The sequence below is a fragment of the Notolepis coatsorum genome, assembly GCF_963971535.1.
Source record: "Notolepis coatsorum genome assembly, chromosome: 5".
In the NCBI taxonomy this organism is placed as follows: domain Eukaryota; kingdom Metazoa; phylum Chordata; class Actinopteri; order Aulopiformes; family Paralepididae; genus Notolepis; species Notolepis coatsorum.
This window is the reverse complement of record NC_140169.1, coordinates 204,367,369-204,394,344: the sequence shown is the minus strand read 5'-3', so window position 1 is coordinate 204,394,344 and position 26,976 is coordinate 204,367,369. Positions and strand designations below refer to the sequence as shown.

At 45.4% G+C, this 26,976-nt stretch overlaps 1 protein-coding gene across 1 annotated transcript in view; it reads right to left on the bottom strand.

Annotated features, from left to right (window-relative positions):
* Positions 1 to 1,594: 1,594 nt before the first annotated feature.
* fstl1b (follistatin-like 1b) overlaps positions 1,595 to 26,976 on the bottom strand; it is a 97,211-nt gene continuing 71,829 nt past the window's right edge. The window contains exons 11-12 of the mRNA XM_084315162.1: positions 26,898 to 26,976; positions 1,595 to 4,547 (exon numbers count right to left, since the gene is read on the bottom strand). Of these exons, the coding sequence (XP_084171288.1) occupies positions 4,506 to 4,547; positions 26,898 to 26,976 (121 nt within the window). The 3' untranslated portion in view covers positions 1,595 to 4,505. The remainder of the gene's footprint in view (positions 4,548 to 26,897) is intronic.

Sequence of the window (26,976 nt, the reverse complement as noted above, 5' to 3'; positions counted from 1 at the left end):
AAATGAGTGGGGCTCGCTGTAGTAGCCTAGTGGGTGTGTGTATTGTATGAAATCAGAACCTGGACAGCACCGTTTGCGTGCACCGTTTGCGTGCAAGCAAAAAAGAAAAAGGAAAAATTTTGCGTGATACGCGCGAGTCCCATCCCATCGATAGCCTACCCTAATGTCCAGCTCACCCGCCGCCTATGGTGTCCCCTGCTGTATTCTCCTAAAATCCATGATCAGCTCCTTGGTATTATTAATGTTCATGAGTAGACTGTTATCCCGGCATCAGAGTGCCAGGAGATCAACCTCCTCCCGGTAGGCCTTCTTGTCATTGTTGGAGATCAGGCCCACCACCACTGTGTCGTCAGCAAACTTCACTATGGAGTTAGAGCTGAACCACATGTGTGTACAGGGAATACAGCAGGGGGCTGAGGACACAGCCCTGGGGGGATCTGATGCTCAGGGTGATGGAGTTGGAGGTGTGTCCTTCAACCCTGACCACCTGGGGCCTGTCGTTCAGAAAGTCCAGGATCCAGGCACTCAGGGTGGAGTTCAGTCCCAGTTCAATCAGCTTCTCAGCCAGTCTGGTGGGGACTATGGTGTTGAAAGCTGAACTGTCAATGAACAGCAATCTCACATAGCCCACCTTCTGACTGTCAAGGTGAGAAAGGGTGTTGTGCAGTACCTGGGAGACTGACATATTTGGTGTTTATATAATTGCGACTGACTCCGGTCGCACCATCTTCGGTTGGTAATGCTAATGCTGCTCAGGAGGTAGAGCAGTCGTCTGGTAATCTGGAGGTTCCCGGTTCGATTCCCGCTCAAGACACTTAACCCCTAACTGCTCCCGATGAGCATGTTGGCACCTTGCATTGCCTCCACCGTCGTTGTGTGAATGTGTAAGTGAATGGTGTGACAACCCTCCCCCACATTGTGTTTGCTTGCTCTGCTCTGTGTCCTTGATTCACAGGATTGGTGGGGTGAGCTGGCAGAGCAGAGCTGGGGAAGGCTCGTCACGCCTAATTGGGGCACACCTGAGTTGTTGTGTCCCAGCCAGGATATGAGAGAGAGGCTGCCTCTGGTTCTCTGGCGAACTCCCCATTTGTTTTTGGTTGCTGTTTTTGGTTCTTTGGTCGTTTGGTTGCTGTTTTTGGTTCATTTGTTTTGGTTGCTTTATTTTCTTTTACACCTACAACATTCATGCTGCACATCCACTCATCCACACACTGCTTACACACTGATACTCATATATATTGGCTACTCATTTAGGTAATTATAATAAATTCTTTATTTCTTAAATTGTGTCTGTCTCCCTATTCTTGTTGCAAGCTTGAGCCAGTTCGTAACAATGGGTAAAATGTGAGGAACAAATTGTAAAGCGCTTTGGATAAAAGCGCTACATAAATGCACCATTTACCATTTTTTCATGCCAATTATTACAATTGGAGAGCGGCCAGTGTGTTTGTTAATAGCTATAAGGAGAGCAGTGGGTGCTTTTGTGTGTTTGTCTGCCTGTGTGTCTGGCCTGGTGGAGATTTGCTCTGAGCACGCCTTTCTAGTTTAATTTGCGCGCACACACAAACAATGAGCCAAAAAAAGAAAGAAAATATTATGGTAGTTTATGGGATTTTATTGGCATACATACATACATACATATTTCCTTACAGTCTCTGCACTTCTAGTGGGATATAAAAGGGCTGGTTTGAACCTAGTAGCAACATTCACACAGACACTTAGTAAGAGGGTAGGCGTCACAAAGCTCTGGTCTAAGTTCACTTCCAAATGTCTGCTGAGCACACTGTGTACTACTGCTGTATCACATGTGGTATAACGCTGCAGGCAGTTAGGGAGAGAGAGAGAAAGAGGTATATAGAGAGGTATAGAGAAAGAAAGAGGTATATATATATAGAGAGAGAGGTATAGAGAGAGAGAGGTATAGAGAGAGAGCCATGTGTCTGCAAGGTCCTAAGGCACTGAATAATGATGATGCTCCAGATTCATACATGGGATTTTGATGGTTAAGACAAACAGAAACAATCTACACTCATCGTCGCGCACGAGTAGCCTCCATTCAGGCACATGCACGCACACAGACTGAACTCGTATGCGCTCAGTTAACGCTATAGCATCTAAGCTACTCTAGCTGACGTCGAGGCTAGTCCTACTCTTTTAGACTGATTCTGAAAACACAGGTATCGTTTTGTTGCTGGGTCCAGAGTAATGCTTCACCTGGAGGGTTTTTATACACATATCACTCAAACATTCTCATCAACAGCCTTTGGTTTCAGGTCCCATCCCCCGTCCCATACTCAGATCAGTGGCTCATCGGCCGTGGTGCGTCGGTGCTGTACCAGAATCGGTAACCGGACACTATAGCCACCGGCAAGCGCATCGCGCCCAGAACTCGAACGGCATCTTTTAGCTCGAAAGCGCAATCGTTACGCTAGCCGACAGCACCGTGAAGGTTGAATACACAGTTTTATCAACACAGAAGTGTGTTTATATTCTGAGGTTATCAACCGCGTTGGACCACCTCCACATTATTAATACACTGAACCGCGACCGTCTCTCTGAGTGCCAGGACGCTGAATACTTAATAACAGACCAGTAGATAAACATTAAAAGCACCAGAGAGAGTTTAACTTTTTCTTTTTAAGTTAACAGCACCAGAGGGATGATGATCAGGGGTATAGAATGGGAGTTGTGTAATTTCCAACTCAAGCTAAAATAACATACATAACAAAACACACGTAGGCTACTGTACATACAAGCAAGCCTTTTTCTTTTTTTTTGCAGCAAAAATAAAGATTGTATCAGGTGTTGGATACATACTAACTTTGGGGGCAGTGATCAACTAAAGCCTAAAATTAAACTAGACTAATCAGAGAGCCAGAGACATACAAGTGCATTGGTCAAGTAGCAGCCAATCATGGAAAGCTAATCAAATCAAAATAAAGAATACTGTATTACGTCTCATCCTGTCAACCTGAACACCTGTTTGACCAACTTCCCAACCCTGCGTTCAGATCACTAGCAACCGTGTCGCTGTGTTTACTGTCAGTTGGTGGATTTGAGCTAAATGTTAGCTAGCTATAGCTCCAGCGACCCAGGCTACAGTATGCTAACTATAGCTCCAGCGACCCAGGCTACAGTATGCTAACTATAGCTCCAGCGACCCAGGCTACAGTATGCTAACTATAGCTCCAGCGACCCAGGCTACAGTATGCTAACTATAGCTCCAGCGACCCAGGCTACAGTATGCTAACTATAGCTCCAGCGACCCAGGCTACAGTATGCTAACTATAGCTCCAGCGACCCAGGCTACAGTATGCTAACTATAGCTCCAGCGACCCAGGCTACAGTATGCTAACTATAGCTCCAGCGACCCAGGCTACAGTATGCTAACTATAGCTCCAGCGACCCAGGCTACAGTATGCTAACTATAGCTCCAGCGACCCAGGCTACAGTATGCTAACTATAGCTCCAGCGACCCAGGCTACAGTATGCTAACTATAGCTCCAGCGACCCAGGCTACAGTATGCTAACTATAGCTCCAGCGACCCAGGCTACAGTATGCTAACTATAGCTCCAGCGACCCAGGCTACAGTATGCTAACTATAGCTCCAGCGACCCAGGCTAATGTATGCTAACTATAGCTCCAGCGACCCAGGCTACAGTATTCATCGTATTCTCATGTTTCACGCCTTTCCTACCTATAGGCAACGGCCACAGCTGTCATTTAATCATGTCCGCCTGTGGTGTGTTTACAATCACCTGTCATCTGCCTATCACAATGTCTGTGATGATGTAACGGAAAACACTTTGCATATGATGGCTGCCGATGGGAATCGTAGTCCAAGGGTTCAGCCGCAGCCAACGTTTCCTCACGGAGAAACGGACGAATGACATTAGGCTGACGCTAATGTTGGAATCGACTGAAGTCACAGAATAACAAAGGACTTCTTACGGTGTGAACACACAGGTGTGAACCGTCTGTCGTCTTGGTTACTGAAACACCTCTTCATGCCAGGAGGCTCCAGGAGGCCATTTTTGGTCTTGTCTCTTGGCGGCTTCGCTCAACGTTTATCTTCTGTCTACAAACTCCCGCAGTCACTTTCATTGTTCCTATTCCTGTAACCGCTCTGTATTCTTCCTCATATTGATCATAAAAACAAAAAACATAAGGATTGATATTGTATACATTAAAAAGAGACATCTATAAAACAGTAAAAAATAGTCCCATTCCTAGTGCGGGGGTTTGTAGTAACACAATGGAAGAACACAACGTAACACAAGGGAACCCTACGATAGTACTATGATAGCCCTGGTCTAACAGACATCAACACAAAACGCACACAGTGTACAAAAAAAAAAAGAAAAAAAGCAGTTATAATAATTAACGTAGGAGAGAAACATGACATGGGGCATCAGTAACGAGGTCGAGGTGAGTCAAGTATGGAGGAAGGGTGATGGCGTGGTCCTCTCCTCTGTCGCCTCCTTCTCCTCTGTCGCCTCCTTCTCTAAGCCTCCTTTGTGCTGATCTTCATCTTCTCCACGGTCTCCTGGATGGGAAAAAGTTAGGATAATAAAATATATATATATTATATAATTATATAATACATCTTTTACCAAAAGCACTTAACAACTCCTGCCTCACATTTACCCATTTACACACACGACAGCAGAGGGTTTAAGTGTCTTGCTCAAGGACACTTCGACACGCTGGCCGGGAGGAGCCGGAATCGAACTGGGAACCTTTCTGATTACTAGAGCAGCGGTTCTCAAACTACGGGTTGCGACCCAAAGTGGGGTCGTGGGTAGGTGACAGTGGGGGGCATTGGCAAGAAAAAAAAAAACTACATATTTTTGCTAAATATGCCTAGTTTTATGAATGTGTATTGATAACATAGTGCTGTAATGCATTTTATTTATAAATATACATGATCAAGTTCAACAACGTGTGCTTTTATTTTGATATTCCTTAATTTCACGTTCAAATTATGCCATACATTAACACTTTGAGTGCCAGCGACGCTAGTTAGTTCATGCCGTTAGTTCAAATTAGTTCATGCCGACCGTTGAATGCCAGCAACGCTATATAGCGTTTGTTTGTAATTTTTTATTTATTAGAGATTTTAGTTCATATTTCATCAATCTAGCCTCACGCTAGTGCAGCAACCTCTCTCTGAGCTCCATTGGGAAAATACCGCCCCCTATCGTCTCTCCCTGTGTAACTGCACCCCATTGGATTATACTGATGGGGGGGGGGGGGGGGGAATCCAGTTTCCTCATTTTGCTTTTCCGGCAAGCCATCCGAAGAGATCGAAGTGATTGCCGAGCCGGAAAACAGTGTGGAATACATATTTACAGTACCCAGCGCTGAATCAATAAACGCGATCGATATTTGGAATGGCGATCAGGAATTGGAATAATCTTTTTGGAGAACATCTGATGTGAGGTAAGGAATCTATTTTACCAGTCTTAGGATAATCGGATCTGTTTTCACAAAGATATCAGCGTTTGCCCTATGTGTGTGTGTGTGTGTGTGTGTGTGTGTGTGCGCGCGCTGATCAGGAAATGAGAGAATAGATTTTTCAGCTTGCTTCTCTAGCGTGCATAAGTACACATATACTATCGATAATCTAGCGTTTATTTGAAAACGATTCATAAAAAGGCAGACATTTTTTTTGACAGTTTTTTGTGTATTCCAGAATATTCCAGTAAATGCCGTTTATCACGGAATCTTTATATTTTCCTGAAAGTTTCACGAAAACGAGGGCTTTTCAAAATGCTATAAAACGGAAATGAACCGATTAAAAAACAATCCGTTTCGACAATGTTTTTTTTTATTTTCTCTTTCTCCGATTTTTTTCTCCGTTTTCTCCCCATCCCAATTTAGTCGTTGTGCAAATTCCCCCCCTCCCCTACCTGGTTGTTGTGCGCATGTTCTCCTACTGGTCGGTACAAGGGAACCCTGAAGTATCCGCACACTTCCTCCGACACGTGCGGCGACAGCCAGTGGCTCTCTTCTCACGTGGCAGCAAGGGCTCTCATTGGTGAAGCGTAACGTGTGGGAGGTCACGCTGCCTTCGTCAAGTCCTGCCTCCGCTGAGCAAGCACCCAGACCTGACCTGTAGGCGTCGCTGTCCACAACGCCAGTTTCCCACCCACGGCTTCCCTCCCCCTAACCCAGCCAAACGAGTTAGTATAGCGATCAGCCCAAGCCAAGGCAATGCTGACTCCGGGAGTCGAGACCGCAGCCTCTTGCATTGGTGACGAGCGCAATCTCCGCTACGCCACCTGACCGCCCCCATTTCGACAATGTTGACTGCAAACAAGTCATTGATAAGCGACAGGCAGATTAGACACATAATCACATAATTTAAGACATAGATTATGCGTTCACAACGCTATCATTGAAGTGGGTGCTGGCATTCAACCATGTTTTACCATGTTAACCAGTGGCATCCAAAGTGTTAAGTGTGGGGTCACCAAAAATAATCCTAAATAAAATGGGGTCGTGGTATAAAAAAGTTTGAGAACCCCTGTACTAGAGCATGGCCGGTTGCCAGGCAACTGCTCGACCTCCTGATCCACGGTTGCCCCCAATCGGAACCTGCTTTGATTGACCCAACTGCCCTATCGCACCATGATGTTAACAGGAAGAACATACTGACTGAACTGTTCTGGGGCACAGGAAGAACATACTGACTGAACTGTCCTGGGGCACAGGAAGAACATACTGACTGAACTGTCCTGGGGCACAGGGAGAACATACTGACTGAACTGTCCTGGGGCACAGGAAGAACATACTGACTGAACTGTCCTGGGGCACAGGGAGAACATACTGACTGAACTGTCCTGGGGCACAGGAAGAACATACTGACTGAACTGTCCTGGGGCACAGGAAGAACATACTGACTGAACTGTCCTGGGGCACAGGGAGAACATACTGACTGAACCAGGCCCGGACTGGCCATCGGGAGCACCGGGAAAAAATTATATAAAAAAAGAAAAAAATATATATATTTTTTTATTATTATAATATTTTTTATTTTATTTTGCCAGGCCATTGTTTCTAGTTGTGGCCTGGCGGCGGCGCGGCGTGATAGTTCGATAACCTTAGTGGGTGGGGAACAACCAGGATTTCACTGTCTGCGACAGAGTTGGAGAACTCTCTGACTCTCTCTCCCTCACATGGATCTCACACACACACAATGGAGCCGTGCTGCCGCTTTTTATTGGTGGAGGCGGGACCAGGCGATACAACTGATTGACAGCGGAGGCGGCGAATGGAATGGCAGATGGCACTCAGATGCAGAATAACAGCCAGGCAATGAGCCAGGTAGTGAGGGACTCGGGAGAGATACAGTAGAGCGAAAGTCAATTAACGTTGATGTCAAGATGGACAGTGGAAGAAAGATAAAGAGTGGAGGAGAGAGGGATAAAACAAAGAAAAAGAAAGGAGATGCTGCTAAATCCGGCAAAATGTATCAAATGTTTTCTTGCACCAAGGTCAAGGAACCAGCAGGTTAGTCAGTGATAAAAATAAACATGTGGATGTTAGCTAGCTAACATTACCATGCAATGCATCATCTCCCCTGTCAAAAGCCCAATGTTAAATCTGCCAAGAAACAAATAAATAATTGAACCCTTGTATCTGAAAACTAAAGTGTTATACTCTTACCATATTAGGGGACTAAATTGAAAAACGCCATAAAAAGATTATATGTTGAAATAATTTCACACTTTCTTTCCCATAAATATTTTATTCAACTTCAGATTAAAAATGAAATACTCCCACTTTTCTGAAAGGAGTTGTTAAATCTGACATTACAAAAAACAATATGTGGTGGTTATGATTGGGGCTGAAGTTGAATAAACAATTTATGAAAGAGAAAGTCAAAATAATTCCAAGATAATTCAAAGATTACACACCTTTGCCACATATATTGGCTACAAACATAATCACTGCAAAGTTATCAAAAAAATAAGAATCTGATCAGACACAAGGGTTAAGTTGTTGTTCCCTTTCTAATTTCCTCAAAAACATAGTCTAGTTAATGTGATCAATATTATTTGACAATTGATGCTTTTTGTTGGAAATTTCAGTCAGTGAGCTCATACTTTGAGCTCATTTTATAGTTAAAATGATTGAGACAACGCAATCTTCTGTCTTCGTTGTGCATGCATGCGTGTGCTCACCACACGCGATACATGTGTCACTATTCTGGCAGTGGCTACTGTTATTATAGTATTGTAATGAAAGGTCTGTTATTTAATGTTTGTGTAAAGGGCTATTTTAACTGTTGATGGGTAGTGCATTAGTAAAGTGAATATGGTATTGTGCTCTTGCTCTGTTTGAATAGGTGGAGAGAGTGGTTAACTGTATTATAATAGTACCGTAAATAGAAAAATATGTTGTGCTCTTGCTTTTTTCTTTTTGAAGGTGGAGAGAGTAGCATTGCAAGTGCAACAACAGTTTTATTTGAGGTTCATAACAGTACATTGTACTAAGCAATTGTTGGCTCATTAGTTTGTGATTCACATGCACTAAAATTCACCAGAATGCAGAAAATTAAGTCTTTGTAACAAAAAATTTCCTGGTGGGGGACCCCCAGACCCCCCGCTTAAAAAGTGGCCTGATTGGGGATATATTTCGCGCTATATCTCCCGGTATGAATTATTTCCCCAGTCCGGCCCTGGACTGAACTGTCCTGGAGCACAGGAAGAACATACTGACTGAACTGTCCTGGGGCACAGGAAGAACATACTGACTGAACTGTCCTGGAGCACAGGAAGAACATACTGACTGAACTGTCCTGGGGCACAGGAAGAACATACTGACCGAACTGTTCTGGGGCACAGGAAGAACATACTGACTGAACTGTCCTGGGGCACAGGAAGAACATACTGACTGAACTGTCCTGGGGCACAGGAAGAACATACTGACTGAACTGTCCTGGGACACAGGAAGAACATACTAACTGAACTGTCCTGGGGCACAGGAAGAACATACTGAACATACTGAACTGTAATTTGGAAAAGCGCTATATAAATCTGATGTATTATTATCATTCTGCTCTTAGATTCATTACTGGTGATAGTTACGGCACTCATCATTGCATCTTGTATGATGTGGATTGGTCTTATCTATCAGAGAGGCCAAATAGGAATTGGTATCTATTTATTATGGACCTTATCTGACCCGATCAAATGATTGGCCCACACTTAAGGTCCCACGAGTTCAGTCTGAACTTGGTACGTCTGCCTTTTGTTTTGATGCACCAGCTTCCTGGAATGATCTACAACTCACACAAAAAATCAATACTATCCTAATCCTATGGACACTTTTTTTTTTAATCCACTTTTTCTCCTTATTTTCTATTTTTCTCCCCTCCCAATTTCGCCTCGCCAATTATCCCTTCAATTCTCCCCTCCCCTGTCTAGAACGTTGCTAGACCATGCCTCCCACTGGTCGGCTGCAGTGAGGACCAAGCCTCGCATCACGTGTCCCCTCCGGTACACAAGGAGGCAGCTGTCGCATCTTTTCACCTGAACAGCGCGATCTCTCAGTGGCGAGGAGTAACGCGTGGGAGGCTCACGCTGCCCCGATACTTCCTGATTCTGCTGTACAGGCGCACCAACCGACCTGTAGGAGTCGCTGTCCACAACGTCCAATCCCCACCCACCGGCTTTCCCACCCTCTAACACTGCCAATTGTGTTAGTATGACGACCGGCCAAGCCGGTAGCAACGCAGAGAGCTGGGCTCGATACCAGCATATCCTGCGTTAGTGGCAAGCGCCTTGCCCACTGCGCCACTCAGATCCTATGGACAATTTAAAAACATGACCACAAACCTCCCTACCTCAGTATGTAACTGTTTTTAATTTAAAACATGACCACAAACCTCCCTACCTCAGTATGTAACTGTTTTTAATTTAAAACATGACCACAAACCTCCCTACCTCAGTATGTAACTGTTTTTAATTTAAAACATGATCACAAACCTCCCTACCTCAGTATGTAACTGTTTTTAATTTAAGAACATGATCACAAACCTCCCTACCTCAGTATGTAACTGTTTTTTATTTAAAACATGATCACAAACCTCCCTACCTCAGTATATAACTGTTTTTAACTGAACTTTTCTTTTCTCTTTGTGTTTTTGTCCTATTTATGCAAATACATTTCTGTTTGTTGTTATATTTCAGGTACCTTTATTACACATATCTTCCACGTAATTTCCTTGTGATAGTGGTCATAAAACAGAATGCTGGCTTTACTGAAATGTGTTTGGTTGACAGACACAACACAGCTCAAATACAAGTTTACATGGACCTCATTCACCAACATTGTCTTAAGTTTTCTCTTACGACAACATTCTTGGAAGATCGTAAGAGAAAGCCGATGGCAATTACCCTCGGATTCACCAACGCGTGGAGAGGTTGTCTTAACTTGCCAAATGATCGCAGTTGCGGACCACTGAAGTGCACGTCACTCATTCACAAACTGGGGAGCGCGTTCTCGTATACTTAATTTGCATACAGACACGCCCCTCCAGCTCATTATAATGCGAGGGCCATGTGCAAACAAGGGTCAGCATTGCCCTGTATTCAACAGGTAGCGCAGAAGCGATTTGCGATGGATAAAAATTGTATTAGATTCAGCCTTGCAGTGCTCGTATAACTCGGTATGACGCCGTGATACCTCACTCACTGAGGCTGAAGTACGCGCAATCGCGCACGGAAATGTTCCCGCGTGTACGCGCAGTCACTCACACAAAAATCCGCTGTTCCCATTCGTTGTAACTAAGTGCCGGCTCGGCGCGGCCACCGTTTTTACATAACAAAAGCACAGGTAGAGTCAGTGTCTCCAACCACGTCCGCGAGTAGTCGTTATAAACGGATCATTTTGACAACAACAGTATCATTCATGTTGAACTTGTTAATCTACCTGCAACGCAACATGCCACCGCCGTCCAAGAGAAGAAAAATGACGCAGCAGCTCGTCCAAAGCAAACTCAGTTTCGCTTTACCTCCAAAGCCTCCGAGTCCACTGAGTCCAGCAGTCCTCTTGCCACTCCAGTACAAGTTCAACAAGGCAAGTAGTAACGCATTTAAAAGAGCTTTTCTTTTTTTCTTTATTTATCCAGATTGACTAAGCTATATGCTATTTGCCTGTTTGTTTATTATCTTGAAATAAATAATCGTGGCACAGTCACTGGTTCTGTGGTTCATGAATCATGAGATTGAGACATGACAAATGCGTGTTTTGTTTACAGAGTCAAGAAATAATCATGTTTTAATTCAATGTGATCACTGATTAATATTGTATTGACAAAATGCAGATATATTCTTACAAAGAAATGTATTTGCCACGCAATCACATTGGAAGAATAATCATTCAGTAATGATTTGCCTTGCTATTGATTGAAAAATGTATTAACAGATTGCAGAATGGGTACATACAACAAGATACAAAGCATTCAGTTGACTAATTGTATATGTTCTAATGTTCTCTGTTGTGAAACAAATAATGTAAGTGATTGATTGAAACGTTTATTAACAGATTGCAGAATGGTACAGTAGCCTACAGTACAGCTCAATACACACAATTGTTAAGGGGATGCAGACCAGAGAAAGACTTTCGTCTTGTTTACATCAGTAACATAACATCATAACATACACCAGATACAGTCTTGCTCTCTTAATATGCTGGTTAAATCGGCTGTCTTTAACCTGAATTAGCAAACAAGATACAAAGCATTCAGTTGACTAATTGTATATGTTCTAATGTTCTCTGTTTTGTTTCATTCATCAACAGGACCATGAAACGGTGCCCACCACTTGTACAAAAAGTACCCTGCCACCATCACTGAATGAAACGAATAATGTAAGTGATTGATTGAAACGTTTATTAACAAGATTGCAGAATGGTACAGTAGCCTACAGTACAGCGCAATACATGCATACAATTGTTAAGGGGATGCAGACCAGAGAAAGACTTTCATCTTGTTTACATCAGGGTCCCCCATTTTCAATTCATCATATGACATACACAACATACAGATAGACAGTACTGCTACACCTACATCTATACATTTATGACATACCAGATTTGCAAATACAGTACTGTTTGATACAAAAAGTGTCCAGAAAAAGTGTATATACATTTGACGTAGAAACTGTACATTGGAGGTTGGGTGGGTGGGTGGATGGATGGGGGGCTGTACATTGGAGGTGGGGGGGACACACACACTGTACATTGGAATACTGACAAAGCCATACTTGGTAATTTACTGTTTTTTGAGTGTTTTTGAAAGTGGGTAGTGGTTCACATTCCTTTACAGCTTTGGGTAGAGCGTTCCACATTGAATCCCTGATTCCCTGCCCCCCCTTATCAAGTTTGGTGTGAACGATGAGCTGTGTCTGTGATTGCCATGGAATGCCATTCTATCCATAGAGGCCATTAGTGACAGTGTCATTGTCTTTCATATGCTGGGAATGATGTTCTCATGTTTTTTTCTGTCTTTGTTGTTTTTTCAGCAGGGAGATGGAATTGTTCAACCTGATTCCAGTACATCCTCACCGATACCTGACCTATGGTCAGACAAGATGTGGGAAGAACGACAGGCCAACTACCCGTGGCTGGATTGTAAAGATGGGAAGTTCGGCTGTAAAGTGTGCTCAGCCGCAGACGCTCAGAAAAGCAGAGGTCAACGATTTGCAGCAGAATGGACTAACTACGAGATCACACACAGTGGAACAGTCAAATCTGCTATGCTGATGAGTCTCAGGAGAAAGGTGTGGATCCACAACAACTCAAATGCGCATCTCCAAGCAGTACGTATTCTCAATGACGCAAAAAAACAGAGAATTGAGAAATCCACTGACACCATGCTCGTATCAGAACTGACGGCTACAAATAATGTTTTCCATTCTGTGTACTATTTAGCAGAGGGGGACAAGCCGTTTTCAGATAGTGTTGATCTGCTGGCTTTAATAGAGAGAACTGGGTCTGACACTGGCTACAGCTTGCACTCAAGAGAGAGTGCAGCAAACATCACCACGCATATAGGTACAGAAATGCGCAATTTTTTTTGCAAACAAATCCAATCCATAGAAGGTAAAATTTCAGTTCTGATTGATGAGTCAACTACCCATGCAGCTAAAACTACACTGATTGTGTACCTCAAAACTGAAGTTTTCAAGCACCTGGACCCACAGTTCTTATTTTTAGATCTGATTGAACTTCCCAACCAAAAAGCAGAAACGATTATGCACCATCTGTTGAAATGCCTCAGTGAACATGGCTTTGATGATGCATATTTGAAGAAGCACTTGGTTGCATTTGCAAGTGATGGAGCCAGTGTCATGTTGGGACGCAAAGCTGGTATAGCTGCAAAACTGACTGAACTGTATCCTAACATATTGACCTGGCATTGCTTAAATCACCGGCTGGAACTTGCTGTAGGTGACACAGTTAATGATATCACAGCTATGAACCATTTCCAGATCTTTATGGATAAATTGTATACTGTGTACAGTAGATCACCACTAAACCGAGAGCAACTGAACGAGTGTGCAGCCGGCCTGGAAAAACAAGTGAGAAAAATTGGCCGTTTGCTAGACACAAGATGGGTATCCAGTTCTTTCCGCACAGTGTCTGCAGTGTGGGATGGTTATGATGCACTTTGTGCTCACTTCAGCATGGCAATGACAGACAGGGGACGACAGAACGCTGATAGGAAAACATATGAAGGTCTATTCAGGAAAATGACTTCATATCAGTTTTTGCTAGATTTAGCACTGCTGTACGACACCCTAAGTGAGTTAAGCATTCTTTCAGAAGCTCTGCAAAACCGCCAAATGACACTAACCTCTGCAGACAAACGTATGAGGCGTTGCATTAAATTCATTGATGTAATGGGAGAAAAACAAGGCAACAAAGTCCTTGAAGCTGAAACTGCAATAAAAGCAGGTAAATTTGGCACAGTTGATCTGACAGACAGACCGAAAATTGTTTCCATCAACCGGAAACAGTTTATCAGAAGTCTGAGTGATAATCTAACTAATCGGTTGTTCACCACTGCATCTTTTAAGGGGTCATCATTAGTGGCACAGAAAGAGTCTGAAGCACAGTATGTTCAATTGCTTGCACAACTCCAAGTTGTTGAGTGTAAAAGCTGGCCAAAAGAAATGCCACTAGGATTTGGCGAGGTGGAAATAAGGCATCTGTGCAAAAGATTCAAGCTGCCCCTTAACAGTACTATTGATGGATTCAGGGACTTTGTTGAGAGCAATGGAGAAATGATACCCGATGAGCTTATTCCTTTATTGAATTGCACAAAAGTAATTCCATGTAGCACTGCAGAATGTGAAAGGGGATTCAGTGCCATGAATCAAATTATCACCCCAACACGCACAAGGTTAATGATTTCACGGGTAGCATCTTTGATGTTCATTAAGATCAACGGGCCACCTCCAGAGATCTGGGATTCAACAACATATGTTGCAACTTGGCTGAGAGACCATCGCTCAGCTGAGGACAAGAGAACGAGGATAGCAAAACCAAATCATAGGCCCAGCACCCTATGGTGGGGGCTTGCTTGACTGATTGTATGGTAACTCAGTTACTTCTAGTCTGCATCGAACATTGTACATATGTCTATACTGAACACTGGGACCTCTATTTTTACTTCTTTTTACATGCTACTTTATTTTATTTCATACTTATCTTCTCTAGCACAGTCTCTGGAGCGTAACAGTAAGAAGCATTTTGTATAAAAGTATTCTGTACTTCTGTATGACAACTATTAAAGAAACTTGAAACTGTTTTGAAACCACTGTTGTGAAACAAATTACATTGAACAAATTTAAGTGATGTGTACTTTTTCCCCTTCTCAAAATAAAGAACCAAGTAAACACAAGTTGTCTGATTATTTTAAGTTTGCTTTTGTGTTTGTGTGTAAAACAATTTCTTTAATTGAATTAACTTAAACTAAAAGTAAATACAAACTAAATTAACAATGTAACTTACATTGTTAATTTAGTTTGTATTTACTTTTCTAGTTTAAGTTGATTCAATTAAAGAAATTGTATCAATACATTTAAAACATTGTTTGTTTTTCAACCATATCTGTTGACAATATAGGCAACATCCTGCTACCTTTTTCAGCTTCTCTATTTCAAGGCAAAAAAAAATAAATAAAATGTGCCAAAAAAAACTGTGCGTGCACGCGCGTGGAGCGTTTGACCTACTGTCAATTTGCCACTGCACCACTGATTAGATTCAAATGTATTGTCATCATACAGCACACTACAGCGAGCATACTGTATAGTCTATGTGTGTAATTTGTTGCACGTATAGTAAACGTGTGCGCGTGTGTGTGCTGAGGCAGGTGGCCAGGAGCGCGAAACAAGACGGTATAAATATGGAATATTAATACAGTATATTCCACTATAGGTATAGTGTGCTGTATGATGACAATGCGCTGCGTACAGTACACCAGCGGTGCCATGCTTATTCTCTGACACCCTTGTTTGAGTATTACTGAAGTGATGTGTTTAGTTCTTGAGAGAAATTGTAAACTGTATCTAATAGTGACAAAATCAAGTAAGTCAAATTCATGCTTATTCATCCTACATCCCTGCAATTAATCGCTGTCGGACTTGGACAGCACATCTGTTGTCCGAGCAAGATGAGTAGTGGAATGTTTATCCACTGGCTTTTACAATGTATACAATAATCAATCTCCAAAAATATAAATAAAACCAATAAATAATAACAATATTTATCTGATTTATTTAGTTATTTATCCAGTTATTTGACATTTGCAGTGTTGGTGTAGTGCTTTTATTTATTTCCGGACATCACGATGCCTCTTGAGGCATGACTGTAAATGCTAAACGTAATTTTTTATCATACAAATATTGTCGTATTTATTATTATTATTATTATTATTATTATTATTATTATTATTATTATTATTATTATTATTTAATTCCAAGGATGTCTATAGGGTTGACATGAACGCAATCACCATGATTCCTCCCAAATAAAGCCCTTAAGAACACAGCGCACACCAGTCTGTCCAACTTATGACTGCTCTTCAGTGCTCCTCAACCTGCTCTTATTTAAAGGCCAACCTTCATGTTGTATTTTTGTTCAATAAACAATGTGGACTAGGCCAACGGTGACTTTCATGAAGAAGGAAAAAAAAGTATTGAAATTGACCCAGTTTTAGCATTTTTATCAAACATTTTGTCTGCCCAACACAATCACCACGCACGTGGATATTTTAATCAATGGTTCATAACGTGCGTGTGTAATCGAAATTATGTCGTCACAACAGGTGCAGGGCACCAGGGGGCTCACCAGGGGGCGCTGAGAGTCACACACAGCTAGTGGCAGGCACTGAGAGCCTTGCTACTACTAGCCGAATGAAAATGTATCTGTTTCACCTAACAACACTATTGCTCCGTGATCATAGCCATCCATCTCTAAAGCTAACCACTATTTGTAAAAGCCACAACCACGTTACCATATTTGTAATAATGTAAATCATTGTGTCGTTGTACATATTGTGTACACCGTTATAAGCTAACATAGCTTAGCTTGGTAGCTATTGTGCTAACAACATATCCCGACGTCCGGCTCGCTGGCCGGCATGAACGCCCGACACAAAATGGTTCTCTCCTCTCTGTACACCCCCATGGACGCGACAACGGCGGCAGCCGTAGGGTGCTCGAGCCCGCCGTAACGCTAGTGGTACACGATAGCTATGAGCTAACTAACGCTACGGCCGCCGCTGTTGTCGCGTCCACGAGCTCCCCGGCAGGACACACGCGAGAACGGGGGCACACAAAGAGGAGAGAACCACTATAGCTCCGCAGGGGCGGCGGAGCTATAGGCTAACGTCAGTGTAGTGGTCCCGACTGTAGCCGGGAGGACGGCGTAGCTAATAGGCTAACATTAGTGTACTGGTCCCGACTGTAGCCGGGAGGACGGCGTAGCTAATAGGCTAACATTAGTGTACTGGTCCCGACTGTAGCCGGGAGGACGGCGTAGCTAATAGGCTAACATTAGTGTACTGGTCCCGACTGTAGCCGGGAGGACGGCGTAGCTAATAGGCTAACATTAGTGTACTGGTCCCGACTGTAGCCGGGAGGACGGCGGAGCTAATAGGCTAACATTAGTGTACTGGTCCCGACTGTAGAAGGGACGGCGGAGCTATAGGCTAACTGTGATGCACCGAGTGGGCCACCATTGATCAACATGCAGCGACGTGTAGCTTGCATGATGCGTGTGCAGTGCTTTGCCACACAGGTCTGAGAAGAGGACCTGCACATGATTTTACTCGTTCCCCAAACTCCTCTACATGCCCCGATCTCAAATGGTTCACGACAGTAGACATAATGCTAACGTTAGCCAGCGCCATATATCGAGTAGTACTATGACCCGGACGGGCAAGGCATACGTTTCCTGAAGTGACGTCACGGCCGTGCTAGCGTCTGATAAGCTTTTAGATTCGGCTCATTAATATGCACCTGTAGTGACGTCGGCGTTTGATACGCTTTTTTGATTCGCGCGTGCATGTTATTTGTGCGTGGACCTTTTTAACTCTTTCGGAGTGGCATTTCCGGTGTCAAATGGAAAAAAATAAATAATGAAATTATATACCAATGATGTAAACTACCCATAATTGATCAGTAGGGTTTAACCTGGATGTTGGGCTTTAAGAGTGAATCCCAGAGAAGGGACCGTTCGTGAATCCCAAAATCTGATATTTTGTCTTAAGTCCGTTGGTAAATGAGACCCATTGTTCCTGCCACATGACATTGTTCCTGCCACATGACATTGTTCCTGCCACATGACATTGTTCCTGTCACATGACATTGTTCCTGCCACATTCAATTGTTTCTGTCACATGACGTTGTTCCTGTCACATGACATTGTTCCTGTCGCATGACATTGCTCTCCCCCTTCAGCTCTCTCTCAGCTCTTTCCTTTAACTCTCTTTCAGCTCTCTCTCCTTCTACTCTCTCTCCTTCTACTCTCTCTCCTTCTACTCTCTCTCCTTCTACTCTCTCTCCTTCAGCTCTCTCTCCTTCTACTCTCTCTCCTTCAGCTCTCTCTCCTTCTACTATCTCTCTCCTTCAGCTCTCTCTCTCTCCTTCTACTCTCTCTCCTTCAGCTCTCTCTCCTTCAGCTCTCTCTCTCCTTCAACTCTCTCTCTCCTTCAACTTTCTCTCTCCTTCAGCTCTATCTCTCTCCTTCAGCTCTATCTCTCCTTCAGCTCTCTCTCTCCTTCAGCTCTCTCTCTCTCCTTCAACTCTCTCTCTCCTTCAGCTCTCTCTCTCCTTCAGCTCTCTCTCTCCTTCAACTCTCTCTCTCCTTCAGCTCTCTCTCTCCTTCAGCACTCTCTCCTTCAGCTCTCTCTCTCCTTCAGCTCTCTCTCTCTCCTTCAACTCTCTCTCTCTCTCCTTCAACTCTCTCTCTCCTTCAGCTCTATCTCTTCTTCAGCTATCTCTCCTTCAGCTCTCTCTCTCTCCTTCAACTCACTCTCTCCTTCAACTCTCTCTCTCCTTCAACTCTCTCTCCTTCAGCTCTCTCTCTCCTTCAGCTCTCTCTCTCTCTCTCCTTCAGTTCTCTCTCTCCTTCAGCTCTCTCTCCTTCAGTTCTCTCTCTCTCATTCAGTTCTCTCTCTCCTTCAGCTCTCTCTCCTTCAGTTATCTCTCTCCTTCAACTCTCGCTCTCCTTCAACTCTCTCTCTCCTTCAGCTCTCTCTCTCCTTCAGCTCTCTCTCTCCTTCAGCTCTCTCTCTCCTTCAGCTCTCTCTCTCTCCTTCAACTCTCTCTCTCTCCTTCAACTCTCTCTCTCTCCTTCAACTCTCTCTCCTTCAACTCTCTCTCTCCTTCAGCTCTATCTCTTCTTCAGCTCTCTCTCCTTCAGCTCTCTCTCTCCTTCAACTCTCTCTCTCATTCAACTCTCTCTCCTTCAGCTCTCTCTCTCCTTCAGCTCTCTCTCCTTCAGTTCTCTCTCTCTCCTTCAGTTCTCTCTCCTTCAGTTCTCTCTCTCCTTCAACTCTCGCTCTCCTTCAACTCTCTGTCTCCTTCAGCTCTCTCTCTCCTTCAACTCACTCTCTCCTTCAGCTCTCTCTCCTTCAACTCACTCTCTCCTTCAACTCTCTCTCTCTCTCTCTCATTCAGCTCTCTCTCTCCTTCAACTCTCTCTCTCTCTCCTTCAACTCTCTCTCTCCTTCAGCTCTCTCTCAATTCAATTCAATTCAATTCAATTCAAGTGGCTTTATTGGCATGACGCAGCTTGTACATGTTGCCAAAGCAAATGGTTGATAACATAAGCATGGATTACAAAACACATATTAATGTCATAGTATATACAAAAATGTTCATCATAAAATAGAACATAACATATTATGGCATAAACATGTCAGGTGACTGTCACTCACTGTCCCTCAGTTTGTGGCAGGCAGCAACATAGGCTGCTGCTAGCTCACAGCTTGTTGAGTCCTCCCCTAGTAGGACTGGTAGTTTGTCTGTATCTGGTAGTGCAAGAAAACCTTTTGTTATTAGTTAAAAAAATTTAAAATGCGTTTCTCTAATATCTTTATATTTTTCACATTTGGTGAGGAAGTGCAACTCAGTTTCAGGCTCACTGAGGATGCAATGACTGCATAGCCTTTGCTCTGCAGGGAGCTAGGTTTTCCTGTGCCTCCCCTTTTCAACAGCGAGGCTGTGCTCACTCAGTCTGTATTTTGTCAAGGTTCTTTTTAGTTGTTGATCAGTCACCATGCTCAAGTAATCTGCTATGGTGTACTGTCGATTTAGAGCCAGATAGCACTGCATTTTGCTCTGTGCTTTTGTTTGTGTTTTCCAATAGGTGATGTAGTTTTGTTTTAGCTGTGTAGTAATTTGATTTATTCTGATTGGTGATGTGTTCTGTTCCTGAGGTGTGTTAAGAGAGCAGGTTTGTGGACTCAGCCTCAGGACCAGCTGGGTAAGGGGGTTCCTGATGCTCCTCAGCTCTTGGCACTGCAGGGCTTGATAATGGTACGAGAGGGGGTCACTTCGTTTTAGGTGTGTCCAAAAGTTAATTGCTCTTTTTTGTATTTTTAGTATTAGTGGGTAACGGCCTAATTCTGCCCTGCATGCATTGTTCGTAGTTTTCCTCTGGACATGTAGGATAATCTTACAGAACTCTGCATGCAGGGTCTCAATGGGGTGTTTGTCCCATTGGGTAAAGTCTTGTTTTGTAAGTGGACCCTCTCTCTCCTTCAGCTCTCTCTCTCCTTCAGCTCTCTCTCTCCTTCAGCTCTCTCTCTCCTTCCGCTCTCTCTCTCCAACTCTCTCTCCTTCAGCTCTCTCTCTCCTTCAGCTCTCTCTCTCTCCTTCAGCTCTCTCTCTCTCCTTCAGTTCTCTCTCTCCTTCAACTCTCTTTCTCTCTCCTTCAGCTCTCTCTCTCCTTCAACTCTCTCCCTCCTTCAGCTCTCTCTCTCTCCTTCAGCTCTCTCTCTCTCCTTCAGCTCTCTCTCTCCTTCAGCTCTCTCTCTCCTTCAGCTCTCTCTCTCTCCTTCAACTCACTCTCTCCTTCAACTCTCTCTCTCCTTCAGCTCTCTCTCTCCTTCAGCTCTCTCTCTCCTTCAGCTCTCTCTCTCTCCTTCAACTCTCTCTCTCTCTCCTTCAGCTCTCTCGCTCTCCTTCAACTCTCTCTCTCTCCTTCAGCTCTCTCTCTCCTTCAGCTCTCTCTCTCCTTCAGCTCTCTCTCCTTCAGCTCTCTCTCTCCTTCAGCTCTCTCTCTCCTTCAGCTCTCTCTCTCCTTCAGCTCTCTCTCCTTCAGCTCTCTCTCTCTCCTTCAGCTCTCTCTCTCCTTCAACTCACTCTCTCCTTCAACTCTCTCTCTCCTTCAGCTCTCTCTCTCTCCTTCAACTCACTCTCTCCTTCAACTCTCTCTCTCCTTCAACTCACTCTCTCCTTCAACTCTCTCTCTCCTTCAGCTCTCTCTCTCTCCTTCAACTCACTTTCTCCTTCAACTCTCTCTCTCCTTCAGCTCTCTCTCTCCTTCAACTCTCTCTCTCCTTCAGCTCTCTCTCTCTCCTTCAACTCTCTCTCTCCTTCAGCTCTCTCTCTCTCTCCTTCAGCTCTCTCTCTCCTTCAGCTCTCTCTCTCCTTCAGCTCTCTCTCTCCTTCAACTCTCTCTCTCTCCTTCAGCTCTCTCTCTCTCCTTCAGTTCTCTCTCTCTCCTTCAGCTCTCTCTCTCCTTCAACTCTCTCTCTCCTTCAGCTCTCTCTCTCTCCTTCAGCTCTCTTTCCTTCAGCTCTCTCTCTCTCTCTCTCTCCTTCCGCTCTCTCTCTCCTTCAGCTCTCTCTCTCCTTCAGCTCTCTCTCTCTCTCTCCTTCAGCTCTCTCTCTCTCCTTCAACTCTCTCTCTCTCCTTCAGCTCTCTCTCTCTCCTTCAGCTCTCGCTCTCTCCTTCAGCTCTCTCTCTCTCCTTCAGCTCTCTCTCTCTCTCCTTCAACTCTCTCTCTCCTTCAACTCTATCTCTCTCTCCTTCAGCTCTCTCTCTCTCCTTCAGCTCTCTCTCTCCTTCAACTCTCTCCTTCAGCTCTCTCTCTCCTTCAGCTCTCTCTCTCCTTCAGCTCTCTCTCCTTCAGCTCTCTCTCTCTCCTTCAGCTCTCTCTCTCCTTCAACTCACTCTCTCCTTCAACTCTCTCTCTCCTTCAGCTCTCTCTCTCTCCTTCAACTCACTCTCTCCTTCAACTCTCTCTCTCCTTCAACTCACTCTCTCCTTCAACTCTCTCTCTCCTTCAGCTCTCTCTCTCTCCTTCAACTCACTTTCTCCTTCAACTCTCTCTCTCCTTCAGCTCTCTCTCTCCTTCAACTCTCTCTCTCCTTCAGCTCTCTCTCTCTCCTTCAACTCTCTCTCTCCTTCAGCTCTCTCTCTCTCTCCTTCAGCTCTCTCTCTCCTTCAGCTCTCTCTCTCCTTCAGCTCTCTCTCTCCTTCAACTCTCTCTCTCTCCTTCAGCTCTCTCTCTCTCCTTCAGTTCTCTCTCTCTCCTTCAGCTCTCTCTCTCCTTCAACTCTCTCTCTCCTTCAGCTCTCTCTCTCTCCTTCAGCTCTCTCTTTCCTTCAGCTCTCTCTCTCTCTCTCTCCTTCCGCTCTCTCTCTCCTTCAGCTCTCTCTCTCCTTCAGCTCTCTCTCTCTCTCTCCTTCAGCTCTCTCTCTCTCCTTCAACTCTCTCTCTCTCCTTCAGCTCTCTCTCTCTCCTTCAGCTCTCGCTCTCTCCTTCAGCTCTCTCTCTCTCCTTCAGCTCTCTCTCTCTCTCCTTCAACTCTCTCTCTCCTTCAACTCTATCTCTCTCTCCTTCAGCTCTCTCTCTCTCCTTCAGCTCTCTCTCTCCTTCAACTCTCTCCTTCAGCTCTCTCTCTCCTTCAGCTCTCTCTCTCCTTCAACTCTCTCTCTCTCCTTCAGCTCTATCTCTCTCCTTCAGCTCTCGCTCTCTCCTTCAGCTCTCTCTCTCTCCTTCAACTCTCTCTCTCCTTCAACTCTATCTCTCTCTCCTTCAGCTCTCTCTCTCTCCTTCAGCTCTCTCTCTCCTTCAACTCTCTCTCTCCTTCAGCTCTCTCTCTCCTTCAGCTCTCTCTCTCCTTCAACTCTCTATCTCTCCTTCAGCTCTCTCTCTCCTTCAGCTCTCTCTCTCTCCTTCAGCTCTCTCTCTCTCCTTCAACTCTCTCTCTCCTTCAGCTCTCTCTCTCTCTCCTTCAACTCTCTCTCTCCTTCAACTCTATCTCTCTCTCCTTCAGCTCTCTCTCTCTCCTTCAGCTCTCTCTCTCCTTCAACTCTCTCTCTCCTTCAGCTCTCTCTATCCTTCAGCTCTCTCTCTCCTTCAACTCTCTCTCTCCTTCAGCTCTCTCTCTCTCTCCTTCAGCTCTCTCTCCTTCAACTCTCTCTCTCCTTCAGCTCTCTCTCTCTCTCCTTCAGCTCTCTCTCCTTCAGCTCTCTCTCTCTCCTTCAGCTCTCTCTCTCTCTCCTTCAGCTCTCTCTCTCCTTCAGCTCTCTCTCTCCTTCAGCTCTCTCTCTCCTTCAGCTCTCTCTCTCCTTCAACTCTCTCTCTCCTTCAACTCTCTCTCGCTCCTTCAGCTCTCTCTCTCTCCTTCAGCTCTCTCTCTCTCCTTCAACTCTCTCTCTCCTTCAGCTCTCTCTCTCCTTCAACTCTCTCTCTCTCCTTCAGCTCTCTCTCTCCTTCAGCTCTCTCTCTCTCCTTCAGCTCTCTCTCTCTCCTTCAACTCTCTCTCCTTCAGCTCTCTCTCTCCTTCAGCTCTCTCTCTCTCCTTCAACTCTCTCTCCTTCAGCTCTCTCTCTCTCTCCTTCAACTCTCTCTCCTTCAGCTCTCTCTCTCTCCTTCAACTCTCTCTCTCCTTCACCTCTCTCTCTCTCTCCTTCAACTCTCTCTCTCTCTCCTTCAGCTCTCTCTCTCTCCTTCAGCTCTCTCTCTCTCCTTCAACTCTCTCTCTCCTTCAACTCTCTCTCTCTCCTTCAGCTCTCTCTCTCTCCTTCAGCTCTCTCTCTCCTTCAGCTCTCTCTCTCCTTCAACTCTCTCTCCTTCAGCTCTCTCTCTCTCCTTCAGCTCTCTCTCTCTCCTTCAACTCTCTCTCTCCTTCAGCTCTCTCTCTCTCCTTCAACTCTCTCTCTCCTTCAGCTCTCTCTCTCTCCTTCAACTCTCTCTCTCCTTCAGCTCTCTCTCTCTCCTTCAGCTCTCTCTCTCTCTCCTTCAACTCTCTCTCTCCTTCAACTCTCTCTCTCTCCTTCAGCTCTCTCTCTCTCCTTCAACTCTCTCTCTCCTTCAGCTCTCTCTCTCTCCTTCAGCTCTCTCTCTCCTTCAACTCTCTCTCTCCTTCAACTCTCTCTCTCCTTCAGCTCTCTCTCTCTCTCCTTCAGCTCTCTCTCTCCTTCAGCTCTCTCTCTCCTTCAACTCTCTCTCTCCTTCAACTCTCTCTCGCTCCTTCAGCTCTCGCTCTCTCCTTCAGCTCTCGCTCTCCTTCAGCTCTCTCTCTCCTTCAACTCTCTCTCTCCTTCAACTCTCTCTCGCTCCTTCAGCTCTCTCTCTCTCCTTCAGCTCTCTCTCTCTCCTTCAGCTCTCTCTCTCTCCTTCAGCTCTCTCTCTCTCCTTCAACTCTCTCTCTCCTTCAGCTCTCTCTCTCCTTCAGCTCTCTCTCTCTCCTTCAGCTCTCTCTCTCCTTCAACTCTCTCTCTCCTTCAACTCTCTCTCTCCTTCAGCTCTCTCTCTCCTTCAGCTCTCTCTCTCCTTCAACTCTCTCTCTCCTTCAGCTCTCTCTCCTTCAGCTCTCTCTCTCCTTCAACTCTCTCTCTCCTTCAGCTCTATCTCTCTCCTTCAGCTCTCTCTCTCCTTCAGCTCGCTCTCTCATTCAGCTCTCTCTCTCCTTCAACTCTCTCTCTCTCCTTCAGCTCTCTCTCTCTCTCCTTCAGCTCTCTCTCTCATTCAGCTCTCTCTCTCCTTCAGCTCTCTCTCTCCTTCAGTTCTCTCTCTCCTTCAGCTCTCTTCTCTCCTTCAACTCTCTCTCTCCTTCAGCTCTCTCTCCTTCAGCTCTCTCTCTCCTTCAGCTCTCTCTCTCTCCTTCAGCTCTCTCTCTCTCCTTCAACTCTCTCTCTCCTTCAACTCTCTCTCTCTCCTTCAGCTCTCTCTCTCTCCTTCAACTCTCTCTCTCCTTCAGCTCTCTCTCTCTCCTTCAACTCTCTCTCTCCTTCAGCTCTCTCTCTCTCCTTCAGCTCTCTCTCTCTCCTTCAACTCTCTCTCTCCTTCAACTCTCTCTCTCTCCTTCAACTCTCTCTCTCCTTCAGCTCTCTCTCTCCTTCAGCTCTCTCTCTCCTTCAGCTCTCTCTCTCCTTCAACTCTCTCTCCTTCAACTCTCTCTCGCTCCTTCAGCTCTCTCTCTCTCCTTCAGCTCTCTCTCTCTCCTTCAACTCTCTCTCTCCTTCAGCTCTCTCTCTCTCCTTCAACTCTCTCTCTCTCCTTCAACTCTCTCTCTCCTTCAGCTCTCTCTCTCCTTCAGCTCTCTCTCTCTCCTTCAACTCTCTCTCTCCTTCAGCTCTCTCTCTCTCTCTCCTTCAACTCTCTCTCTCCTTCAGCTCTCTCTCTCCTTCAGCTCTCTCTCTCCTTCAACTCTCTCTCTCCTTCAGCTCTCTCTCTCCTTCAGCACTCTCTCCTTCAGCTCTCTCTCTCCTTCAGCTCTCTCTCTCTCCTTCAACTCTCTCTCTCTCTCCTTCAACTCTCTCTCTCCTTCAGCTCTATCTCTCCTTCAGCTCTCTCTCTCCTTCAGCTCTCTCTCTCCTTCAACTCTCTCTCTCCTTCAGCTCTCTCTCTCCTTCAGCTCTCTCTCCTTCAGCTCTCTCTCTCTCCTTCAGCTCTCTCTCTCTCCTTCAGCTCTCTCTCTCCTTCAGCTCTCTCTCTCTCCTTCAACTCTCTCTCTCCTTCAACTCTCTCTCTCTCCTTCAACTCTCTCTCTCCTTCAGCTCTCTCTCTCCTTCAACTCTCTCTCTCCTTCAGCTCTCTCTCTCCTTCAGCTCTCTCTCTCTCCTTCAGCTCTCTCTCTCCTTCAGCTCTCTCTCTCCTTCAGCTCTCTCTCTCCTTCAGCTCTCTCTCTCCTTCAGCTCTCTCTCTCCTTCAACTCTCTCTCTCCTTCAGCTCTCTCTCCTTCAGCTCTCTCTCTCTCCTTCAACTCTCTCTCTCCTTCAGCTCTCTCTCTCCTTCAGCTCTCTCTCTCCTTCAACTCTCTCTCTCCTTCAGCTCTCTCTCCTTCAGCTCTCTCTCTCCTTCAACTCTCTCTCTCCTTCAGCTCTATCTCTCTCCTTCAGCTCTCTCTTTCCTTCAGCTCTCTCTCTCTCCTTCAACTCTCTCTCTCTCCTTCAACTCTCTCTCTCCTTCAGCTCTCTCTCTCTCCTTCAGCTTTCTCTCTCTCTCCTTCAGCTCTCTCTCTCCTTCAGCTCACTCTCTCCTTCAGCTCTCTCTCTCCTTCAGTTCTCTCTCCCCTTCAGCTCTCTCTCTCCTTCAACTCTCTCTCTCCTTCAGCTCTCTCTCTCCTTCAGCTCTCTCTCTCTCCTTCAGCTCTCTCTCCTTCAGCTCTCTCTCTCTCCTTCAGCTCTCTCTCTCCTTCAGCTCTCTCTCTCTCCTTCAGCTCTCTCTCTCTCCTTCAGCTCTCTCTCTCTCCTTCAGCTCTCTCTCTCTCCTTCAGCTCTCTCTCTCTCCTTCAGCTCTCTCTCTCCTTCCGCTCTCTCTCTCTCCTTCATCTCTCTCTCTCTCCTTCAGCTCTCTCTCTCTCCTTCAGCTCTCTCTCTCTCCTTCAGCTCTCTCTCTCTCCTTCAGCTCTCTCTCTCCTTCCGCTCTCTCTCTCTCCTTCAGCTCTCTCTCTCCTTCAGCTCTCTCTCTCTCCTTCAGCTCTCTCTCTCCTTCAGCTCTCTCTCTCCTTCAGCTCTCTCTCTCCTTCAGCTCTCTCTCTCTCCTTCAGCTCTCTCTCTCTCCTTCAGCTCTCTCTCTCCTTCCGCTCTCTCTCTCCTTCAGCTCTCTCTCTCTCTCCTTCAGCTCTCTCTCTCTCTCCTTCAGCTCTCTCTCTCCTTCAGCTCTCTCTCTCCTTCAGCTCTCTCTCTCTCCTTCAGCTCTCTCTCTCTCCTTCAGCTCTCGCTCTCTCCTTCAGCTCTCTCTCTCTCTCCTTCAGCTCTCTCTCTCCTTCAGCTCTCTCTCTCTCCTTCAGCTCTCTCTCTCCTTCAACTCCCTCTCCTCTCGTTCCTATCATGGATCACTGTAGGTGACGTGATGCCGGTCTGATGTATGGGTGATCTGAAGGTGTTGACCTTTGACCCTTGCAGCAGACTGACCTGGTGCTTGTTGAGTTCGGCCACGCGGCGAGTCCACTCCTCCTCCGTCATCTCTGCTCCCGCGTCCGGAGACTCGTCC